General features: G+C 48.9%; 1 protein-coding gene across 1 annotated transcript in view; it reads right to left on the reverse strand.

The window, feature by feature from the left end:
* Positions 1–10,444: 10,444 nt before the first annotated feature.
* The window catches only part of Ir67c (Ionotropic receptor 67c), a 98,442-nt gene continuing 89,165 nt past the window's right edge, over positions 10,445–19,721 (reverse strand). Inside the window, exon 5 of the mRNA XM_077691448.1 lies at positions 10,445–11,392. Coding sequence (XP_077547574.1) covers positions 11,020–11,392 — 373 coding nt within the window. The 3' untranslated portion in view covers positions 10,445–11,019. The remainder of the gene's footprint in view (positions 11,393–19,721) is intronic.

A 19,721-nucleotide genomic window follows, 5' to 3' on the forward strand; every position in this document is an offset into this window, starting at 1 on the left:
GTGTGTTCCCGTTTTTGCCACAGCAGCAGTGCCTCCGCTTTTCCATGCTTGTTCGCGCAGATAGGAATATAGATAAATTTTAGTCGAAAGTTGAGCTTTTTATTGCGTGGTTTAATTTCCCGACGCAACGCAGGCAATGAGTGGAGGGTTCCGGATTAACTTTGAGCAACTGGGCACCTCGAACGTGCGGCGAGATCTCGTACACACGGGCGTTTTTGCTTTTCGCCTCCACCAGAAAAGCGGCCGCCGCTGCCGGGAATCGAACGTGCGACTTCATGCTCAGCAGCGCAACGCCTTAGCCACTAAGCCACCGCGTCGTGGGAAAGTAGAGCTTGCCCACGTCACCACTTTTTGTCTTTTGTTCTATTTTTTGTTCGGTAAACATTTTCTCCCCGTAATTACCCAGTTAGAAATACACCAGGTTTCCCATTGTAATAAACCTGTCAAACTATTCTATCTGTTCAATAGGGTTGCAAAGACGCTGCTCTAAAAACAACAATGTACGATTCGAGTCTGGACGCTGACTTTTCGTATGATAAAAAAGCACAGAAATTTTGGACGTACGACAGCATTGAGGCCCTGCGAAATAAGGTAAGCCGACATTGTTACTTTTGATCCTCGCAAAAGAAAACAAGAAGAAATTTGGTAAGCTTTACAAAAATCATCACACTTGGAAATATTTTACTCCATTCCTGTTCTTTATTCCAAGCCACCGGTATGTGTTCGGATGCGATCGGCATAACAGTGTTTAAAATCTCTAGTAAAAATATCTTGTTGGTGCCATTGTTCACTCATATGTCCTACCTGACGCCTTTTTTTAATATTTCTAACACGATTGCCTGGGTGTTTATACATAGAGTTGAAATTCTTTATTCCGATGGGTGGTCATGTGTTTTTTCCGTTTTTGTGTTCTTAAGCGATACTAAATGCGGAATTTCTATATGCGACATTTGATGGAATTTACACAGAACTTTCAGGTACGGTTTAATTTTTGAGCAACACTAAAAACCTCCATGACACTGTCCGCCGTGTCTGCGCACGCGTCCGCATCTCCAAGGAAAAAAACAGTCAACGGCGTCCGTCGTCTGCGCTGTTACCACAAGATTCTCCGCCGTGGCTTGAACAGGGCCCGTTTGCACGATGATACGTTCTTATTGGCAGTCTTATTCACAGTCTAGTCTTATTCACGGACTTCAATAAGAGCGGCAATAAGATTCAGACTAGTACGCTTGCTCGAAAGCACTTGGGCCAGGCTACAGAGCGGTCTTATTGAAGACTATAGGTACAGCGGGTACCTAGATGAGCACGAGAGAGGCCCCTAGGGAAAAGCGGGGAATACACCGTAAAACTGCTTGTTGCCGTCACCGCTATTGGGCAAGAGTTTATTTTGAACCATGATTGGATAAATTGAAAAAATACTTACCATCAGACGGCGTATTTCGGCCTTCTCTCAAATACGTTACAATGATCCGCCATCCTTGTTAGGCCACTCACGCGGCCGGGCCTCGTCCGCATGAACGAATTCATACACAAAGATCGTCTACTCGAAGCGTGGACCCGAGAAACCCACTGGGCTGACGCAAAAAGCAGCGACGTTGTGTCGCGTTGTCGCAACACGAGTCGTGCTTTTCATCACGTCGGGAATTAGAAAGTTGCGAATTGGCTTCGGGTTCATCGTCGTAGACTCGAATGCAACGAGAACGAGGACTCCAGCGCCTCACGCCGCCTGGAGCAGCGACACGATCGCAACCCGCTGCCTAGCCGGCAGCACGCTTAGCGAGGGCTGCAGCTGTAAACAATCGCGCTGTAGAATATAGCCGAATGTTGATATTATGCCTGCTGCTTTTACGTGCCTCCTCCGGATCCCGATTGCTCAAGCAGAATGCGTAATCAAAGTACAAACCCAAACAATCAAGCTTCGTAACCGCCACTTTGGAAGAGACGGATGGAAAGACGCGAAGTCTGCGCAGCTTCTCGTTGAAAACTCAATTTTATTTCACGCTCACGGGAAGAGGTACTACAGGCTGTTAGCTGAAGAAGGGCTTGCGTTCGGGCTAGTTGGTGTTCCATAACTACTTCTTAAGCGCCAAAAACTACAGGGACATAGAATGAGACAGGGACACGCGCTTCCCTGTGTTCGGGGGCCGCAATGCCTGTGGCTGCGCGTCCCGGTTGTGAATGCGACGTCGTATCCAAGGCCTACTCGCAGCAGAAGCGGCCGCGACATCCGGTTACGCGGAGAGAGTGACTGTTCCATTCATCGGTGCGACAGCATTGCGCTGCAATTCAACCCCAACTTCCTTACGAGCGAGCAGAAGTTGGTCGTGGCCAGAAGGCTGCAATGTGAGAAGCAGCAGTATTGTGGTACATGTACGAAGCGCAAAAAAGCGTTTATTTCGACGTCAAGTGCTCGTGTCCCTGTCTCATTCTATGTCCCTGTAGTTTTTGGCGCTTAAGAAGTAGTTAAGGCTGTTAGCGTTTCGCTGTTGCGTGTAATTTTGTTGTCACATTGCAGTTCTATTGTGAATGCCTATTTGTTGGCCCTGAGCTAATCGGCATGACTTTTTAAAACAATACATTTGTTCCACCCTTTCCGTTCCGCCTTTTCGTAGCTACCGTGGTGGCACAGCCGACATAGCAGACGATCACAAATTCACACCGCGTGGCCGGCCGCCCGATGTCTGCTCGGGACAAATGTCCGACCGCAGGATATCATTCCTTTCCACGTTTGTATGAGGTGAGGGAGAAAAAAAAAGCCGGGCTACCCGGTACAAACAAGCACACGCCCATAGCGCACAGCGAAAGTTGAAAACGGTGGTTGGCAGCAGACATCGGTGCCACATCAAAGTAGGTACGCCTTGTGGGTTCCGGCGCCGGCTTTGTCTGTCCCTTTCCACCCTCTCTCCCGACGACGTTTACAACGGAGTTGATCTCCACTCAACAGGCATTTATTTGTTCCAAGCAGACGGTCGCACGGCTGCCGCTCGGTATCGTTCGCCACTTTTACGGCTACTGCACTCGTTTTTCACGGTATGGAGGTCGATCTTTATAATGAAATGACCGACCACGTCAGCATAAGACTGTGAATAAGACTGCTCTGAGCAGGCTTATTCACAGTCTTATTGCGTTGGTATTTAAAGTCTTATTCACTGTCTTATAGGTTTCAAGAAAGCGCCCTATAGCTTAGGGAACATAAGACCCCGAACAAGACTGCCAATAAGATTAGACTGCGAATATCACTGTTTTATTTCGCTTCAAGCAAGCGGGCCCAGATGTGAATATTCCCAGTGACATTGCGTGGTGGTGTTCTACTCGCCTTGGGAAGTCCGCATCCCCACCGCAGATTGATGCCGCGGTCGCGGACAAAAGCGCGCAGGGCGCACGAAATCCGTATACGCTGCAGAGCAGTCACCGGCGAACAGTGATAACGACAAAGTGCGGCCGTACCTTGCCCGGGGCAGATTCGTTGAGTATAAAATCCGAATAGTAATACTTCTGTAGAAAGTGGGATTGTCAACGCCAACACTGATTGCGATAAAAGCGTAAGTTAGCAGTGAGTTCCGTATAAGCTGGGAGACAAGCGACATCAGTCGGCAAGTGGCAGCTGAGAAATCTGTCCGATACCGAAACACGCCATCTAGCGATCAGATGGTCTGTGCTGGCAGATTCACAAGTGCATTGCGACGGGTAGGCTGTAGCAAGCTGAGCCACGGAGCACTTGACGTCGAAATAAACGCTTTTTTGCGCTTCGTACATGTACCACAATACTGCTGCTTCTCACATTGCAGCCTTCTGGCCACGACCAACTTCTGCTCGCTCGTAAAGAAGTTGGGGTTGAATTGCAGCGCAATGCTGTCGCACCGATGAATGGAACAGTCACTCTCTCCGCGTAACCGGATGTCGCAGCCGCTTCTGCTGCGAGTAGGCCTTGGATACGACGTTGCATTCACAACCGGGACGCGCAGCCACAGGCATTGCGGCCCCCGAACAATTGTGCCCGGCAGGCACGCCACGCCACAGAATACCACCTAACACATATCACTGCGAAATTACCAAGCTGAGCTTGTTATTGAAAACTACAGCAGCTGTTGCTCTGGCACTTATTAGGCATCACACAAGATTTTTTAGTTACCCAGGACTGGCAGCTGAGCGTGGTTCACTGACCAAAACACAATCCTTCCCGGCTAAATAGTAGTGACCACAAGGAAAGAAATAGCGAACTGTGCATCATTGTACACCACGGAGCCAGAGGAAGCGGAAGAGGCCGTTCATAGCCCTGGCGCTAACGCAACCTGGTACAGCGACAATTCTCACGGACTCGAAGAAAGCCTACAACAGATACAGAACAGGCTGGATGTCAGAAAGTGCCGCCAAAAAGCTCACAAGTGGGAATCCCCCGAAAACAAAAATTGAACTTATTTGGGTCCCTCCGCATTCCTCGATCGAGGGCAATGAATTCGCCGATCGACAGGCCCGAGACTTAAACCTCCGGGCCACAGAGGAAACGGAAGAAGGGATGCACCCAATAACGAAGTACTCAGAAATCCTCACACATTACAGGGAGAACAGGAGAAGCCGTTCGCGCCCTCATCCTCAACTATCGAGGGAAGAACAATCAACATATCGACAGATAGTCAGCCTCTTTCCCACACCCTTTACTCCTCAACCGCATGTGCCGAAATAGATATGCATAAGAATGCCCCCTATGCTGAAAACCAGGCACCCTAAAACACACCTTCGGAGAATGCACAAAACTCAAGTCCCCCCAATTCTTGTTGACTCCGTCAGCACCGAGGATGAGCGATGGGATACCTTGCTGACTAGCCCTGCCTTGAAAGACCAACTTCGGCTGATCCACAGGGGCCAGGAGGCTCGGAAAGCATATGGGAACCTGTGAATAAGCAACCACTCCGACTGATCTAAAATACCTCCATTGCAACCCTATTGTTAACATTAAGTTTATTCTCTCTCTCTCTCTCCCAAGCATGTGCAGGCAAGTGGCGCACGAAATACGACATTCATAGGGTTAGGCTGATGTTTGTTCGAGTAGAAATTCTATGTGGGGTATCACGACATAACATAACATCATGAACTGTTCATGAAATTCAAGTCAGGTATCAATCACTGGCTTCTTTCGTTCCCGTCTCCCTCTTCTACGTCCCCGGCCACTCCGGGGTGTGGGGCGTCAATGAGCGCCCCGATGTCGTCGCTACAAGGGCGGCAACCAGTCTGAAGAAGCGGAGGGGCGTACTTGTAAGTGAATGGTAAGAGCTCGGCTCTTAAGGGCGCGTCAGCAGCAGCGACAGCGCAGATGGAACTTCGATAACCCAGACACCATATTGTTTCAATGGGTTCCAAATGTTCTGCCGATACGTTCCCACTTCCTTGCGTATAACCCAACCCAACTCAACCCAACAAATAACCTAACAAAGACAGTTCCATATTTTACTCTGAAGCAGCATATGTCTAACCCCCACCCGCCTTTTTCATTCCGGTGAAGCAGATTTACTCGGTGCTGCAGCAGCCCTTCTCTTCGCCACCGCCAACAGCGCTTTCGCAGCGGTTATTTCCGTCACCACCAACGATGGCTCTTTCACAAACTGCGAAATCGGCTGAAAGCAGCCGTGGCGCCCTTATGAGGCTTTCAAGAACAACTTGCCAGCTGTGAGCGCCAGTGTTACTCCATAATTTTTATTGAGGTTGAAAGGCTTTCCGAAGGACACATTTCGCTCGTGTATTTCACGCTTAAGCACGCGTCCATCCGTGGTTTGCGATTTAGGTGGGCACTCTTTTGAAGGTGAAGCAGAGGGGCGTGCATGCAAAGCTAGACTGCATGACGCTACCGATGGCCTGATCGTTGTGCTGGCGGGCAATTTTGGCGTGCAAATCTTGCGGCTCAATGCGACTTTTCAGATATATTTAATGGCCGAACGGTTTGCGTTTGGGTTGGTGGGTTAGAAACAGTGAGATGCCGACGACGCGGGACGGAAACGGACAGCCACACGTTTCTGAACTAGAATAAAGCTGGAGTGGTTTCAGGTTTTACTCCCTATGAGCAGACGCGTGTCGTTCGCTCAGAAGAAGAACAGTGGGAATAGATGGAGCATCTGCCGGAACAGAAGCGCTAATGGGTGCGAAAACAACAGAAACCCCCTGCCGCCGACGTTTTTACCGCACGTTCCAGCTCCCGAGTTGTTGGGAATCTCACCCACATGAACAGCAACGCCGACGTAAGCCAATATTTCTTGTTCAACTTGAAGGGCTCTCAGAGCGACAATTTTGGCGGTGCCTTTCACCACTAAGCACGCGCACATAACTGGTTCACGATTTATCAGGCGCGTGTTAGGAGTGGCGGGATGAGTTGAGGGCGTGATTGCGCAGATACATTCCGTGCCCTCAGTGATGCTGTGTACGTTCTGTGGCGGGAGGATTAAACGTTTACTTCCAGCGCCCTAATGCAAACGGTTGGGTGTTCTTAGTGGTCCAAGGGATTTCGTTGGTGTGTTGCAGTCAGTACGTACGACGCGGGAAGCAAAGACAGAGCTCCACTTATGTCCCCCAGATTAAATCTCGGGTCCTTCAAAGTTTGACTGGGCTAAGTGCTAATTCCTCGATTGCAAAGTACAAACAAACGTGTTTGTTTTTGTGCATTTCGTGTACTGCGTCCAGCTCAGATAATAAATGTTCAGACAGTTGATGCGAAAGCCATGTCATGATCTATGCATGTAAAAAAACGGCATGTCAAGCAGTTCGGTTTACTGAGACGTGAAATGACGTCATTCTTTAGAGATATTACGACATTTGGGGCAACAGTCTGAACCCGGCTTTACCGGTGCCTAGGAAGATTTAGCAAAAACTGTTCTTCAAGCGACCGTAATACAGGGTTCATTGAGCTATTCGCTTGTGCCTTCCTCAGGTGTTTTCTAAGCCCAAAACGCTCGAATTTGAAATCAGAAAAAGAACGGCAGCAACGATGGACAACCGTATAGCGAAGGCTGATTTCGAGGAGTAGATGAAGGACCCGGCCACGCTCATTGAAGGCGGTCCAGCTCACTCGCAGGGATGTGGGCTCATTGCAGGCCTGAGGCTGAAGATCGAGTGGTAGACCGCACCCTTACGCCGCTGACAGCCGCCACGCATCGACGTCGGTCCCAGACAGCGCTCGAAAGGACGCGAAAATTACCGAACAAGCTGCTGCGCTGGGCCGTTAGGGCCACGGGCTGACTGTGGTTGCAGACTGCACCCGGGGCACTGCACTTTCAACTTATGAGTCTCAGGGCTGAGGTCGACACCACCAAGCAAGCTGTGCCCATGACTGACATCTGATTCCCAACTGGCCCAACCTGAACGCGCACTATGACTGCAAACGGGGTCACACAATTGAACCCCAGAACTGTATTAGCGAATTCAAACACTTCGGCCGCTTTATCACCGTGTAGAGTTAATCTAAGTATGGTGTCACGTAGTCAAATATCGCCAGTGTGAATGGGGTATTTTTCCGTGTACCCTACCTTCCCGGTTAATTAACCCGATGCACGGTTATCAACCATAAACAGCTACCATTCGCAGGTAGCCAACGTTTCTCAGAATCGGAAAATATGACGGGGCAGCTACGAGCGAGCACACGATGCAAGCGTTAATCGGAGGCAGCAGAACAGCAGTGTCGAAAACAGGAAGCGTGCCTGTGTGCTCAATTTCGATGATAGCAGGCCGGAGGAGTGCAAATAATGCATCATTTCAGCAAGTTCCACGCCTGCGCAGTAAAGCTTGTTCTACCCATACAGCTTCAAACTATTATATACTAGAGGGAAATCTGGCTCTGCATTCGCGGTCCGCCATGGGCGGCACCATTGCAGCTATCGACGTTCCTCGCCTACTTGGCTTGATTAGGCGCATGGCTTCTCTTTTGTCTCGAAGACAAAACCAACAAAAATGGGTAACATTGTTTTTATGTTCATCTCGCATGAAGCTTTTAAATAATCCCTGAAAAATTAATCTTTCTGGAGCTTTAATTTTCTACTAACAAAACAAATTTGGTTAATCTTCTGCATTCATATTGTTGCTTTTTTTCAGCCCGAGGCAACTTTCCAGCCTATTCGTTAGCCATGCCGAGGGCAAGTGGAACGTGCGTGCCCAGTACATGACGGAATGCTCGCTGAAGTGCGGCTGCCCTAGACAGTGGCACCAGATTTCCCTCTAGTGTGTATTAGTATGAAACTTCATTGTTCTGCCCCTGTTCAGGCAAGTTTGCCCTCCGTGTCCCTAACAAAAACCACATCGCCCAAGCGTCCCGCCCTCTCGAACTGGCAGTGGCTCCAGCATTTCTTCACCTAACAACATAAAGTTACCAAAAGTTACGGCCAGGTAACGAAGACAACTTAAGTGCCTACATTTGAGAGAGACAAAATACGGGTGACCTTATTGGAGGTCAGACAAAACGCGTGGCGACTCGAATGTGGAGATTATTGTTTCAAGCCGGCGACCACCTAATGCGGCCTGGTGGGTGCACTGTTAGATCGATCTAAAAATATGCACATCAAAACAGTGACACTGTGGAGTTTTCGCTCAATCTCGGCAACAGTTTTCACCCGCTGGCGTTCGCGACCAGTTCAGCCTCAGCAGCAGAATCGTAGATATTTTTTGTATACAAAGACGCGCAGAGTGACACAACTAGTGCACAGCAGAAAGCTGGATGGGCTTATTCATCACTGAAATCAGTGAATAAAATGCAATCAATGAAGGCTGCACGTCTGATATCTTGAGTTACTTGGTTCTTATGTCACCGATGAGGAACTCGTGAGTGCAAAGGGTACTCTCAACTTATATTAAAGATGATTCTTCTTCGACCACAATGCTCTCAATGCTCCGATTGCCTTGCTATTAAGAGCAAAGCCCTTTAGGACCGCGCAATGTCCATGCCGATGTCTGGAGTTGTCCGTGGGCAAGGGGCTTTAAGTGCGCACAGCATATTTCGCCATCTATCGAGAGCGGCGCACACTGTAGTACCATCCGAGTGCCATCTGGGGAGAACGACGGTAACTGCAGTAGCAAAGGGCGCAAATTTCAAAGGGTACAAAACGCAAAAATAAAGCAAAAACCCTAAACTATCTGCAGATGATTCTCGGAAAAAGACACCGTGAGAGATGCCGAGGGTGCGAAGTACTTGGACGCGAATTGTCTTTCGTGTGGCGCTTCGCATTTACAGTGCATTTACTGCACTTAAAAATCATTTAAAACTCAGAGTGCAACAGCACGCACGGACAATGACGCTCATCACACAGGCGATACACAACTTCGTCCCAGTGCTTCGCACGCTTGCCATCGTTCACGGCGTGGAAATGTGGGATTTTTTTCTGTCCCCACGAGGGCGAAACATTTAGACGCAGTCGCTTGTCACTTCAATTGGGTGCAGAAACTTAGGGGCTGCAAGTATTTGCATTACTCGTTTTAAAACGAACTTGTGATCAGACGAGCATGGATGCTTTGGAGGATCCATGAGGGTAACGTTGGCGTTGTTCTTAAGACAGTTTGAGAAGAATTTCTTGGTGTCATTGGAAACGTCGCCGTTCACGCGAAGCTTACAGCGATTTCATTTTTTGCAGCTTTGCAAAACCAAGGCCAACTTCACATCGACCAGGTACACGATCGCCATCATGTCGCTCCATTTTGAGGACGGCGAAAATGAATGCGGCCAAGGAGAATCCTTCCGCCTCCGCTTTTTGAAGAGGCTGCTGAGCTTCTTCAGTGTTAATTTCACGTCCCCCGCCGCCCTTAGTGGCTGCCTCAATGTTCGCTGAAGCAACGTAAAGTGAGGAAGGCGTGTAACTAAGAGACAACACCACGGCGTCCTTCATCTGAAAACTTCTTTATTTCATAAATACATAAATAAACGTATCAGGGCCAAATCCCCCTAGTTTGAACAGCGGGCGGTGGATGTTAGTGTGGTTCTGGACTGGTACAGAATGTGGCCGCTGTTACGAAGTGTAACTAAAGTTTTGTATCAAATGGCAAGTTGCAAAGACTTGATCAAACAACACTCCTCTCAATCCAAACGAACACCTTCTCCCTCCTATCCCCACTACACACCTTTATCCAACCCAGTACTTAAAGCTGTGCCCCAAGTGCAACCAACTATCATACGGCAGCAGTGTTCCATAAAATTCACAAACACCCCCTAACAGAGCTGCATCGGAGGGAGGCACTGTCTAGCGCCGACTATGACGGGCAGGGCCAAACACTGGCCAAAGCAGGCATCGGCTCCCTGGAGGCTGGAGCACCGGACTAGCGGCACCAACAACGTCGCAATACCCATTACCATATTTTCGCATGAGTTATTTCACTCTCTTAATCTCTCTCTCTCTCTCTCTGTGTGTGCTTGTACGTGTGCGTGTGCGTGTGTGTGTGTGTGTGTGTGTGTGTGTGTGTGCGCGCGTGCGTGTGCGTGCGTGCGTGCGTGCGTGCGTGTGTGTGTGATTTTACGTTGCTGCTCATGCCTTCGCGCTACCGTATGGGAAACGAGGGAGTGCGGGCCCCGCTCACCGAGGGCGGTACCGGCGCCCAGTGCGCATGCTAGGGTGAGAAGTGAGCGGAACGCGATAGAGAGAGGACGAGGACGACCACTGAGGCTGAGCGGCATGTGCAAGGGATGAGAGGATGCAGGTGGTTAGTGTGAATAATAAGGGTAGGGAATATGAGTTGGAGCGACCGTGAGAGTTGAGGCGAATGGTAACTACTACTGCGAGTGGGAGCCTTGTAAAAAATAATTTTTTTGCGACATGAGTGGAGTACTTCCAACTTTGCCGCGGTGTTGTTTGGAAATAACAGTGGTGCCTTTTGAAAAGTGGCTTTCTTGTTACAGACTATTTTGCGAAAATGGTTACTCTGTTTGGGAACGCATAAACTGGGTGCGCCCTCCCGAGCCTATCGGCTGCAGCTTTCACCGAATAGGGAAGGCAAGCAGAAAAACCCTTTTCCGGTGCCCATCCCTTGAGCAGGAAATTGTCGTGCAGAGTGCTGTCTTCAATGCAGCCACGATTGGGAAGGAGCCTGCAAGCTGGGCGTGAAAACGCGAAGCAGAGGAACTCGGCGCCCCTTGCGGGAATCTGCCGGAAGCGGGAGCGTCCGTCGGCGCAAGCCGGTGGCGCGTTTCGACCGACTGGCAGCAGCCACACGTTCCAGCGCCAAGGCGGCGAATGCCAGTGCGTAGCCTATGCCCAGCAGCCAGGCTGGCCCCACGAAGTCCTGCATGTCGAAATTGGTGGCTGCCCGCGTCTTCTTCTGGTTGGCCGCGCTGTACACGAGCTCCTGGGGGTCCAGGCGGGGGTCCGCGCCGAGGCGCATCGCCTGCTCCATCCAGCGCAGGGTATGGCCCGTCTCGAACAGAGAGCGGATCCTGCGGAGGTGCGTATTCTCAGTGCATGCAGCACGCCTCTAATTTTGCTGGCATCGGAAGCAGGGCTACTGTGGTTCCACCGGCGTACCTTCCGTCGTCCACCAATTTGGTTATGTCCCAAAACACCACACCCAGAAAAATAAGTTTTCATTGCTCCGCGCTGCACTTCTACTGGACGTTGGAACAAGTACGGACGTAGAGACGCGATAGCCGAACGCAACAATGGCACGTGATACTTTGTATGCGCGACCATTCCTAAGTGAAGTGAAGTGGAAGCTTCTTGTTGGTATGCATAAATAAACGTGGAGAGGTTCGATTTCATTAGTCGAGCTTCGTCCAACAAAAAGGGCTTCATCTTTCTCTTCTGCCATGAAAACAATTCTGCAATGACTGCGCGTAGGCACCGAAACGACAACGATGGAGTGACACAGTGGCTCGGCCGCAATAGTGGCCCACTTGGAAGACGCGGCGGCGAAACCCACAGCAAACGCCTCGCTAGAGGCCACGTGGCGTAAGCCATACTCACACTGGCTGGCAGCAGCAAGGGTCATTGGCGGTTGTCAGGGCTTGCGTGATCTGTATTCCGCTGTAAGCAGTACTGTGTAGCTTCAACCCGAAAGACCAACTCTGGGTTGTCCAACTGGCCGAAAACGCTGCCAGAGCCCAGGGGCTCGTGGCCGACGCCAAGGAACCCCAGTTGGCATCTAAATAAAGTTTCATTCTCTCTCTGCTCTCTCTCTTTTTCTATCAGAAACTTAATATCTCCAGCTTTGGGATTTTCCCTGGATCTGGTTGATTAAGGCGTCCTCACTACGCTCTGGTTATTTCCTGCTTAGAGCATCATAACATCGCATTTAAAACGGTCATACCCAAAACATGAGTAAGGCTTTGCGACCATCGACCATTTCGGATGCGTAATGCCACTATCACAGATGTGGAAAGCTTGGGAGTCTAAGGGTACTCGTGATGTGAAAATAATTACGTTCGAAACAATGCTTCAGCAGAACACGCCGTCATAATGACAATAAAGGTTGATAGGGCAATGGAAGAATCCCGGCAACAGAAAACTCTACAGGGTCGGAGCTACACGTGGACTCGTAATCATACAGACCACATCTAACCCGGTTAATACTAACGAACAGAATATAAACCCGATCCACGCAAATTAGTTGCAGCGATTAGTCATGCCCACTTACACTACGCATGTCTGTCGGTGAATTGGCAGCGCACAAGGCTTCTGTACGGGAAGCCGAACCTCCAGCAGTTTTTGGACTGTTGGGCGTCGCTTTGTCGCTTCGAAAGGTGTGGGCTTTCACTGCGGATACTATGGAGCAGAGCGAAGACGGAAGGGGTCCAGAAACGGGATGTTGTGCTGTCTTACCCTTGCACAACTGTTCAATCTCGCTGGCCCAATATAGCGGACCGTAAGGCGCACGCCAAATATCCCCATAGAAATCAATCGAGAGTCCTCCACTACGGAGCACCTTATCGCCTCAGTAGCGTCGGTGCGTTAAACGCCACAATCAATCGCCATAGCAGACCGCCCGGGCAGAGGAAAAGAGGAAGAAGAGGTTGTTTGGCGCTACAATGCGGGTGCAGCGAGCACGCGCGGAAAAACAATAATGAAAACTCTCGCAGATTTTATCGCGCGTTCTATAGGATTTTATGGTGCCAAGAAACCGGAAACAGGGCGACATTTGCCCACACAGACCTTAGGAAGCTGCGCGGACATCTAGGTGTTCTTCGCGGTGCCACGATTGGTCTTTTGGCCTCTGCCAACGAGCTTTTGAAGGCCATCGAACCGACCACTTCTGACTTGCAAGTAGCATTTTGACGAATTCATAACGCAAAGGACGAGGACAAGAAAGAGGACACAAAACCCATCGCTAACTTCCAACTAGTTTTATTTCACATACACGCACATATAAGCGTCCACAGCCTACTCTCATCCACTTCCCACTCTCACCGCCAATGCTGACGTGTTGCAGCCATGCGCAGAAAAGTTGCCTCCTTATCTGACAAACTTAGTGACGGCATGCTCACACAAGACAACCCCGCTTTACTAATAAAATCTGCCTCTACTATGTCTCTTACATTTTGTTCCTTAAGTTTCGAACGTATCACACATTGTTTAAACCATGGCACGCAGCCGCAGTCATGGCATTGAGCAGACAAATGGCCATCCCTGTAGTTGCTGACATTCCGTCTGGGCTCACCTAACCGGTCGTTAAGACATCGGCCGGTTTAGCCTATATACCGCTTCCCGCACGAAAGGGGAACATAGTACACCACACCGACAGCGCATTCTCCCCATGGCTTCCTATGTCTTTTTAGACACCCAACCGGTGCTTTACGGAAGGGGTTGGTCGACGTGCAATTTCTGTTCAATTTCCTAGGTGCCGAGTAGACAACCTTTAAGTTCATCCGATTGGCCATATTTTTTAGACGGTGAGACGTATTGTGCAAATAAAGAAATTATTGCTATTTTTCCCTTTCACGATCATGTTCCCGACGCTTCCCCTGTTCTAAATTCTTGAGGTTACTCTCCGCTACCAATACTAGAGTTGCCGCCGGATTCCCAGCAGCGAGTGAGCGCTCCGTTTGCTCTTTGAAGCTACTCTCCACGGAATAGCGGCATGATGTTTCAAGGGAATTCTTAAAAAACAGGTTAACTATGCCTTTTTTGTGAGCTTGGAGTGAGCCGAATGATAAGGTAACAGGCCCTGGTCTGCTCCCGGGGGATATGCCCAACATAGATGTTGCTCAGAGAGCGCGAGTTTAATATCAAGGACCTGTAGCACCTTGTTGTCCGGAAGCTCATTAGTTAACACCAAAGGACTAAAGCTCTCTTTAAATAGGGCTAAAAGCTTAAAAAGAGCCATCTGAAAATTAGCAACCCAGTGGTCAAAGAGTACTAACAAGTCATTGCCGTATCTACAAATTTTTACAACATGAACATCATTTAAGTGGTCTGCAAGACACCTTTCCAAGTGGGCTAAAACAGGTTGCTTAAAAAGGAGCTAAACAAGAACTAATGCACACTCCCTGCTTTCGAATGTAGGTTTTCCCATCCCATTCAGGAGCAGTTGACTTCAAATAAAAATTTTGAAACTCAAGGAACTCGTCAACTGTGACCAAAGACGCATTTTGGAAACGTACCGAGCCAAACCGATCAATGGTTTCTTACGCGTGTTAGTAGCTCATTATGTGGCAGCGAATGATATATATCTTCGATGTCTATGGAGCAGGCCAGAAAACTCTTGTCACTATTCAGCTTCAAGAAATCAATAATTTCTTCGATATTCCTCACCATGAGGTTAAGTGGCGAAGGAATGGAATCAAGAAATTGGAGCTCAAACTCTAAATTTTGTTGGCGATAGTTTGCTATTGACGGTCTGACAGTGGAAAACGTCGCTGGTAAAAGGCACTTCGAAAGTACTCGGCTTGTTGAGGAAATGCTCAACAGAAGACATTATCGTGTCCCCACAAAGAGCCTCAACCTTCATCTCGACACAGCCCTTCACAAAGGGAATGGTGCTGCACGCTTTTGCGCGTCTTTTCGACGCGCTGTGCTCGCTACCGCCTTTCCACATCCCAGCTCGGGTGATATTTGAACAGCTATAGCGGCTTAATGAGAAGCAAGGGAGTGCGCTTCACTCGTTTGTGTAAACCTTGGTTCCTCGTACATCTTAGTGCCAGAATTTTCGAATAAAAAACCAAGCTGCCCCATTCCACGCTCTGGAGATGATTGGGATGCGCCGCTGCGAATGGACGTCGGGAAAGAGTAGAAGGACGGGGTTTCTGAACTTCCTAGTCTGTAGTGTGTGCGTAAACAACGAGTATTCCTGTCTCGCGTTCCAAATAAAAACGCTAGGATAGAAGTTCACTGCTTCGCCGACGCCAGTTTCTTGGCTTTCGAAACAGCCCTACCTTGGCGCAGTCCAACCGATAAAGGCAACTCTTCCGTACACCTTCTGATGAGAAACTCCCGAATCACTCGTTCCCACGAGAGGAGCTTGTAGTCTGCCGTTTAGCGGCTAGATTTGGGATATCCATGCGCCAAATGCGAGAGTTTTCGAACTATAGAAAGCGTCGTTATGAGCTGAAGTGCAGTGTGGTGCGATAGAACTGCAGTGGGTTTCAAGTGATGCTTTCGGCTGAGAGAGCTTTGTAAGAAATTGTTCCTTTGAGATATACCAGTCAAGAGCAGGATTCTCGTGTCGGCGGCACAGGGCTAGGGGAGACATTCGGTGCGACGTTCGACCAGCCCACGCGTAGAGTGTCTGCGACTATGTCGATGCAGCAGACCGCGTGGAAAAACGGAAAACCCTGGCTATCCAAAGCACAAGAAAGGTGGCCTAAAAGTATCTGTTGTGACTCAGCACACTGTAAGCAGTGATCTAGAGTCAGAGTGCACGGCTATAGTCGCACCGAAATTGTTATCTCCCCACTACTTGACGCTTAGAAGTACAGTTGTCTTCAAATGGTCTCCGCTGTCACTGTGGGAATACCGAGGTTTCGCAGAATTGCTTCACTGAAGAAACCTTCTGGCACTTGAGGACATCTAAAATACAAAAATCCGAGCTGTACTCTCAGCTGCTTGTACAGCGCAGCGCTTGTCTCTCTGAAATTGCTGTCTCCCGTGACCGAAAGCCCTTCCCTCACTTTACACCATCCGGACGTTATATCTAGACCTTGACGACCAAGGAGTGCTTCGCTTCGGCGGCTGGATGCATCACCTTGAAGTGTCCAAATAAATTAGGCACGTGAGTTGGATACCAGTGACCACAAGTTTACCGACTTGTTGGTAGAGGCAACACATCTACTACTGTTGCATGGGGATGTTCAGTCTAGCCTTGTCAATGTTCGTTCAAGGTTTTTTATTTTCAGGAGTGACCCACTGTGAGGCGTGGGCTGTACAGCTGTTTGCCGGGCCGGCTGAGGCGTCTACGCGCGGAGTCAGCTCCTGCTCTCCCTTTGCCAGACGACTGCGCAAAGCAGACAACTCCGCTTGAGGTTGAAGGGGGGGTCATCTGTGGACCTCTTGATTGCAGGACAAGGCTGCATAATGACTCTAGGGTGTACACAGTCAATTGTTATGTGCGCAGTCACCCGGACGGTTCACGTAGCGTTAACGTTATATCTTACCGCTGAAAAGTTCCTTCTTGCCTTCCGGCTCTACAGTGCTCGGCACGCGATTCCCGCGACAGCGTATTCAGACAACGCACCGGGCGTCCAGAGGTGGGTTAGGCGTCTTCTCTCCTCTGAGGACGTCCTCAATTACGCAAGCTCCCAGTGCATATATTGGAAACTCATCGGGAAACACGCTCCCTGGTGGGGAGGGTTTTGGGATCGAGTCATCCGGACGATTATGGGCGCACTCAGACGCTGTTGCGGCGCAGCTGCCTAACATGACCCTGTTGCTCAAGGTTGAAGGGAGCGTCAACTGCCGTCCCCTAACCCGCGTGGATTATTACTATGCGACATGGTTTTGGAGAGTCTTTTATGTTTTTGAACTTTTATTGGATATCTAGTGTCTGTCCAGTCCCCATTCTTCTCTGTGTTCGCGCGTTTTTCCTTGGGGGGCAGGCAGCTAGGAGACATGCCTCAGATATCCCGGTACCAGGCTGCCCGCGTTTTCTCAATGAATGCCTGAGAAGCATTCACTCCCTTACATTTCTTCGTCTGGAAACGTCTCGGATGACGGACATCAACAACGGATGAACTTATGCAGAGCATCACGGCCCACGATATCCCACGACGCGTCAAGTATCCAGTTGAATTCGTCCGCCATAATGGAAACGATGGAGAGGAGGGTACTTGCTTCTTCGCTCCGCAAGTGACGATTTACCAGCATTTCCGTCCAGGCTCTGAGTTGGTTTGCGTTGCTATCGTGCAGGACGACAATATAGCTGTCATTATGCTGAATGTCAGTCCCATAATTGAGGAAATGCCAGTGAGAAACAGAACAAGCAGGATTTTCCGCCTGCGGCTTGGAGGTGGCCAGGAAATCCAGTTCGGCTTAAGCGGTTGCACCTGTTGAAAGCCGACGCGCCGAGCACGGGGCGGACATGCGTTTAATCTCCCTGGTTCAAAATAGCAGACTGCCCGGCCAGCAAGAGCAGACGAAGATGTTCTGTAAAGCTAGGCTTCGGGGGCAGCGAGCAAAAAAGAAAAAGAAAACAAAGCGCAGCCACGAATCTTCCATGCACTAGAATTGCTTGGGATTGGGCCAGTTGGTTCATGTCGTTTTCAAACTTCAGCTTGAACGAAAAACACATGCATCCAGGCACTAAGCGGCGGCTGTCGTTCTTACGTTGCACACACCCTCGTCATGTCCGCTATTGCTCTTTGCTTTATTGATGCGAAATCATTATCGGCACATTGAGACGAAAAACCAGACGTTGTCACCGGTCGGTGGCCCAGGAAGTTCATGGGCCTTCAACTAAAAAAAGAAAGAAATTCGTGGCGCTAACCGTTAAAAAACCCAGCTACATGTGCGCTGAAAGACCACTGGCCCAGACAGCACGAACGAATGCCTTCGCGGTGCACTGACACCTCCTTATGTGCTTTGAATGAGATGGTATTACGGCTGTCCCTAGCAGCAATTTACTGCTACATCGTGCGTGTCATGTAGCTAACGTACAGAGGTTCCTCTATCGGTCTTACGAATGGTCTCTGCAGTGGTACCATGCCCAAACAGAGTCGGGAATTTGCAAACACAGAGGGCTTCTGCTGTCAGATGTTCACGGCCGAATCATGTAATACCAGTTGTGTGCACACGCATGCTCACTGCTTTCATACCCATTGAGGACAAGGGAGGTGAAGCGGACGGCTGGTTTACCAAACTTCGCGATGGTAATGCGTTCGCAAAAAGTACGTGGGTAGGCCCAGTAACTGTTTGATTATTTATATGGTTAACATCAGCGTTTATGGGTGTCAGAGGACATTTTCTTGACGGAATCAATTTTGAAAGGTTACTTCTGAGGTTTCTTGGCAAGATTTTACATGTCACAAAAACAGATATTCTTCACAGCAATGCAGACCTACTATTCTAGCCTAAATTTAGTAACGTTAGAAACTTTAAACTTCCCTTCGAAATGCACAATCCGCACTTCTGAATATGACAGTGAACCTGCAGAAAAACCCCCTTATACCGACATAGTTTTGCGCAAATTCTCCATGAATTTCTTTTTTGGCGGCAGTGAAAAACTTCAAATATGAAGTTTCTCGCTCCCCAGAGACAGGGCGAGGTGCCGAATATAAAGAAGTCATTTCAAAGCACCAAGATGTTCGTTTAATGAAGGTTTACTGCGCATGCGATTAGGCAAGGGCACTCTGGCAAGCATGACAGCGCAGTACATTGTCAAATTTATTAATAGGCCCACAATGCTCTGCGTTCAGCAAATTCTTACAGCAGCGAGCAATGTTGCAAATTTGCAATGTTGCAATGTTTGCAATGTTTGCAATGTTGCAAACAGGGCAGCATAGAAGCTGTCGTGTGCTTGCTTCGAAATCGATCAGGAGCATAAGCTACAGCCTATTACACGTTCCTTGGAGTTTTTGTTGCTGCCAGTTACAAAAGGAGACCGCGGTTGATTTCGCACTTTTTTCCATTCCGTTTCACTTATTTCGCATCAAGTAAAAATACAGGACGCTGGAGGGCCGCAGAAAAAGCTTACAAGATGTCAGCTTGACGGAGCCGGAGAACCGCCCCTTTCCCCCACGGGCCGCTTGAACAGCATTTACAAACGTCGACCGAAGATCTAACAACACGGTTTGTTCCAGCAATCGAGTTTGTGGGAAATTATTAAAACATAAGAAATCATTAAAATAGAGTGACACAGGAACATCATAAAATACAGCATAAATGTCATTTAAATAGCGTAGAAAATTACTAAAAAACAGTGACACAGGGAAAACAACAGTAGAAGGTTTGGGCTTGATGATTGGTATAAAAGAGCATTAAACACAACGGCAAGACACATTTTCCGCTCTCGTCAGTTCAAGCCTATGCACGTAAAAGTGCAGGGAAGCACTACAAAAAAAAACAATCAAGCACACATCAAAACCACACCTAAAAAACAACAATTTCAGGAGGAGGTGAAGAAATTGCACAGATTCCTAAAGGTCACACCTTCTAAGGCTATGTTTTTATAAATAAATGTGTTGAGCATTCTTGGTAGTCGGTTTTCGAGCATTTGTTGCCCGTAAGATGTCCTGTGTGTCAAAACGCTCCAATGTTCTATGTGTCGCGTGTTGTACACAAAATCGTTTGGTTTTCATTTTACCAGCTCTTTAAGGAAAGATCTGCCCATTTTCTTCTTGT

This window comes from Haemaphysalis longicornis, unplaced genomic scaffold (assembly GCF_048455015.1).
Source record: "Haemaphysalis longicornis isolate Haplotype H1 unplaced genomic scaffold, Haemaphysalis longicornis Haplotype H1 scaffold_10, whole genome shotgun sequence".
Classification (NCBI taxonomy): Eukaryota; Metazoa; Arthropoda; class Arachnida; order Ixodida; family Ixodidae; genus Haemaphysalis; species Haemaphysalis longicornis.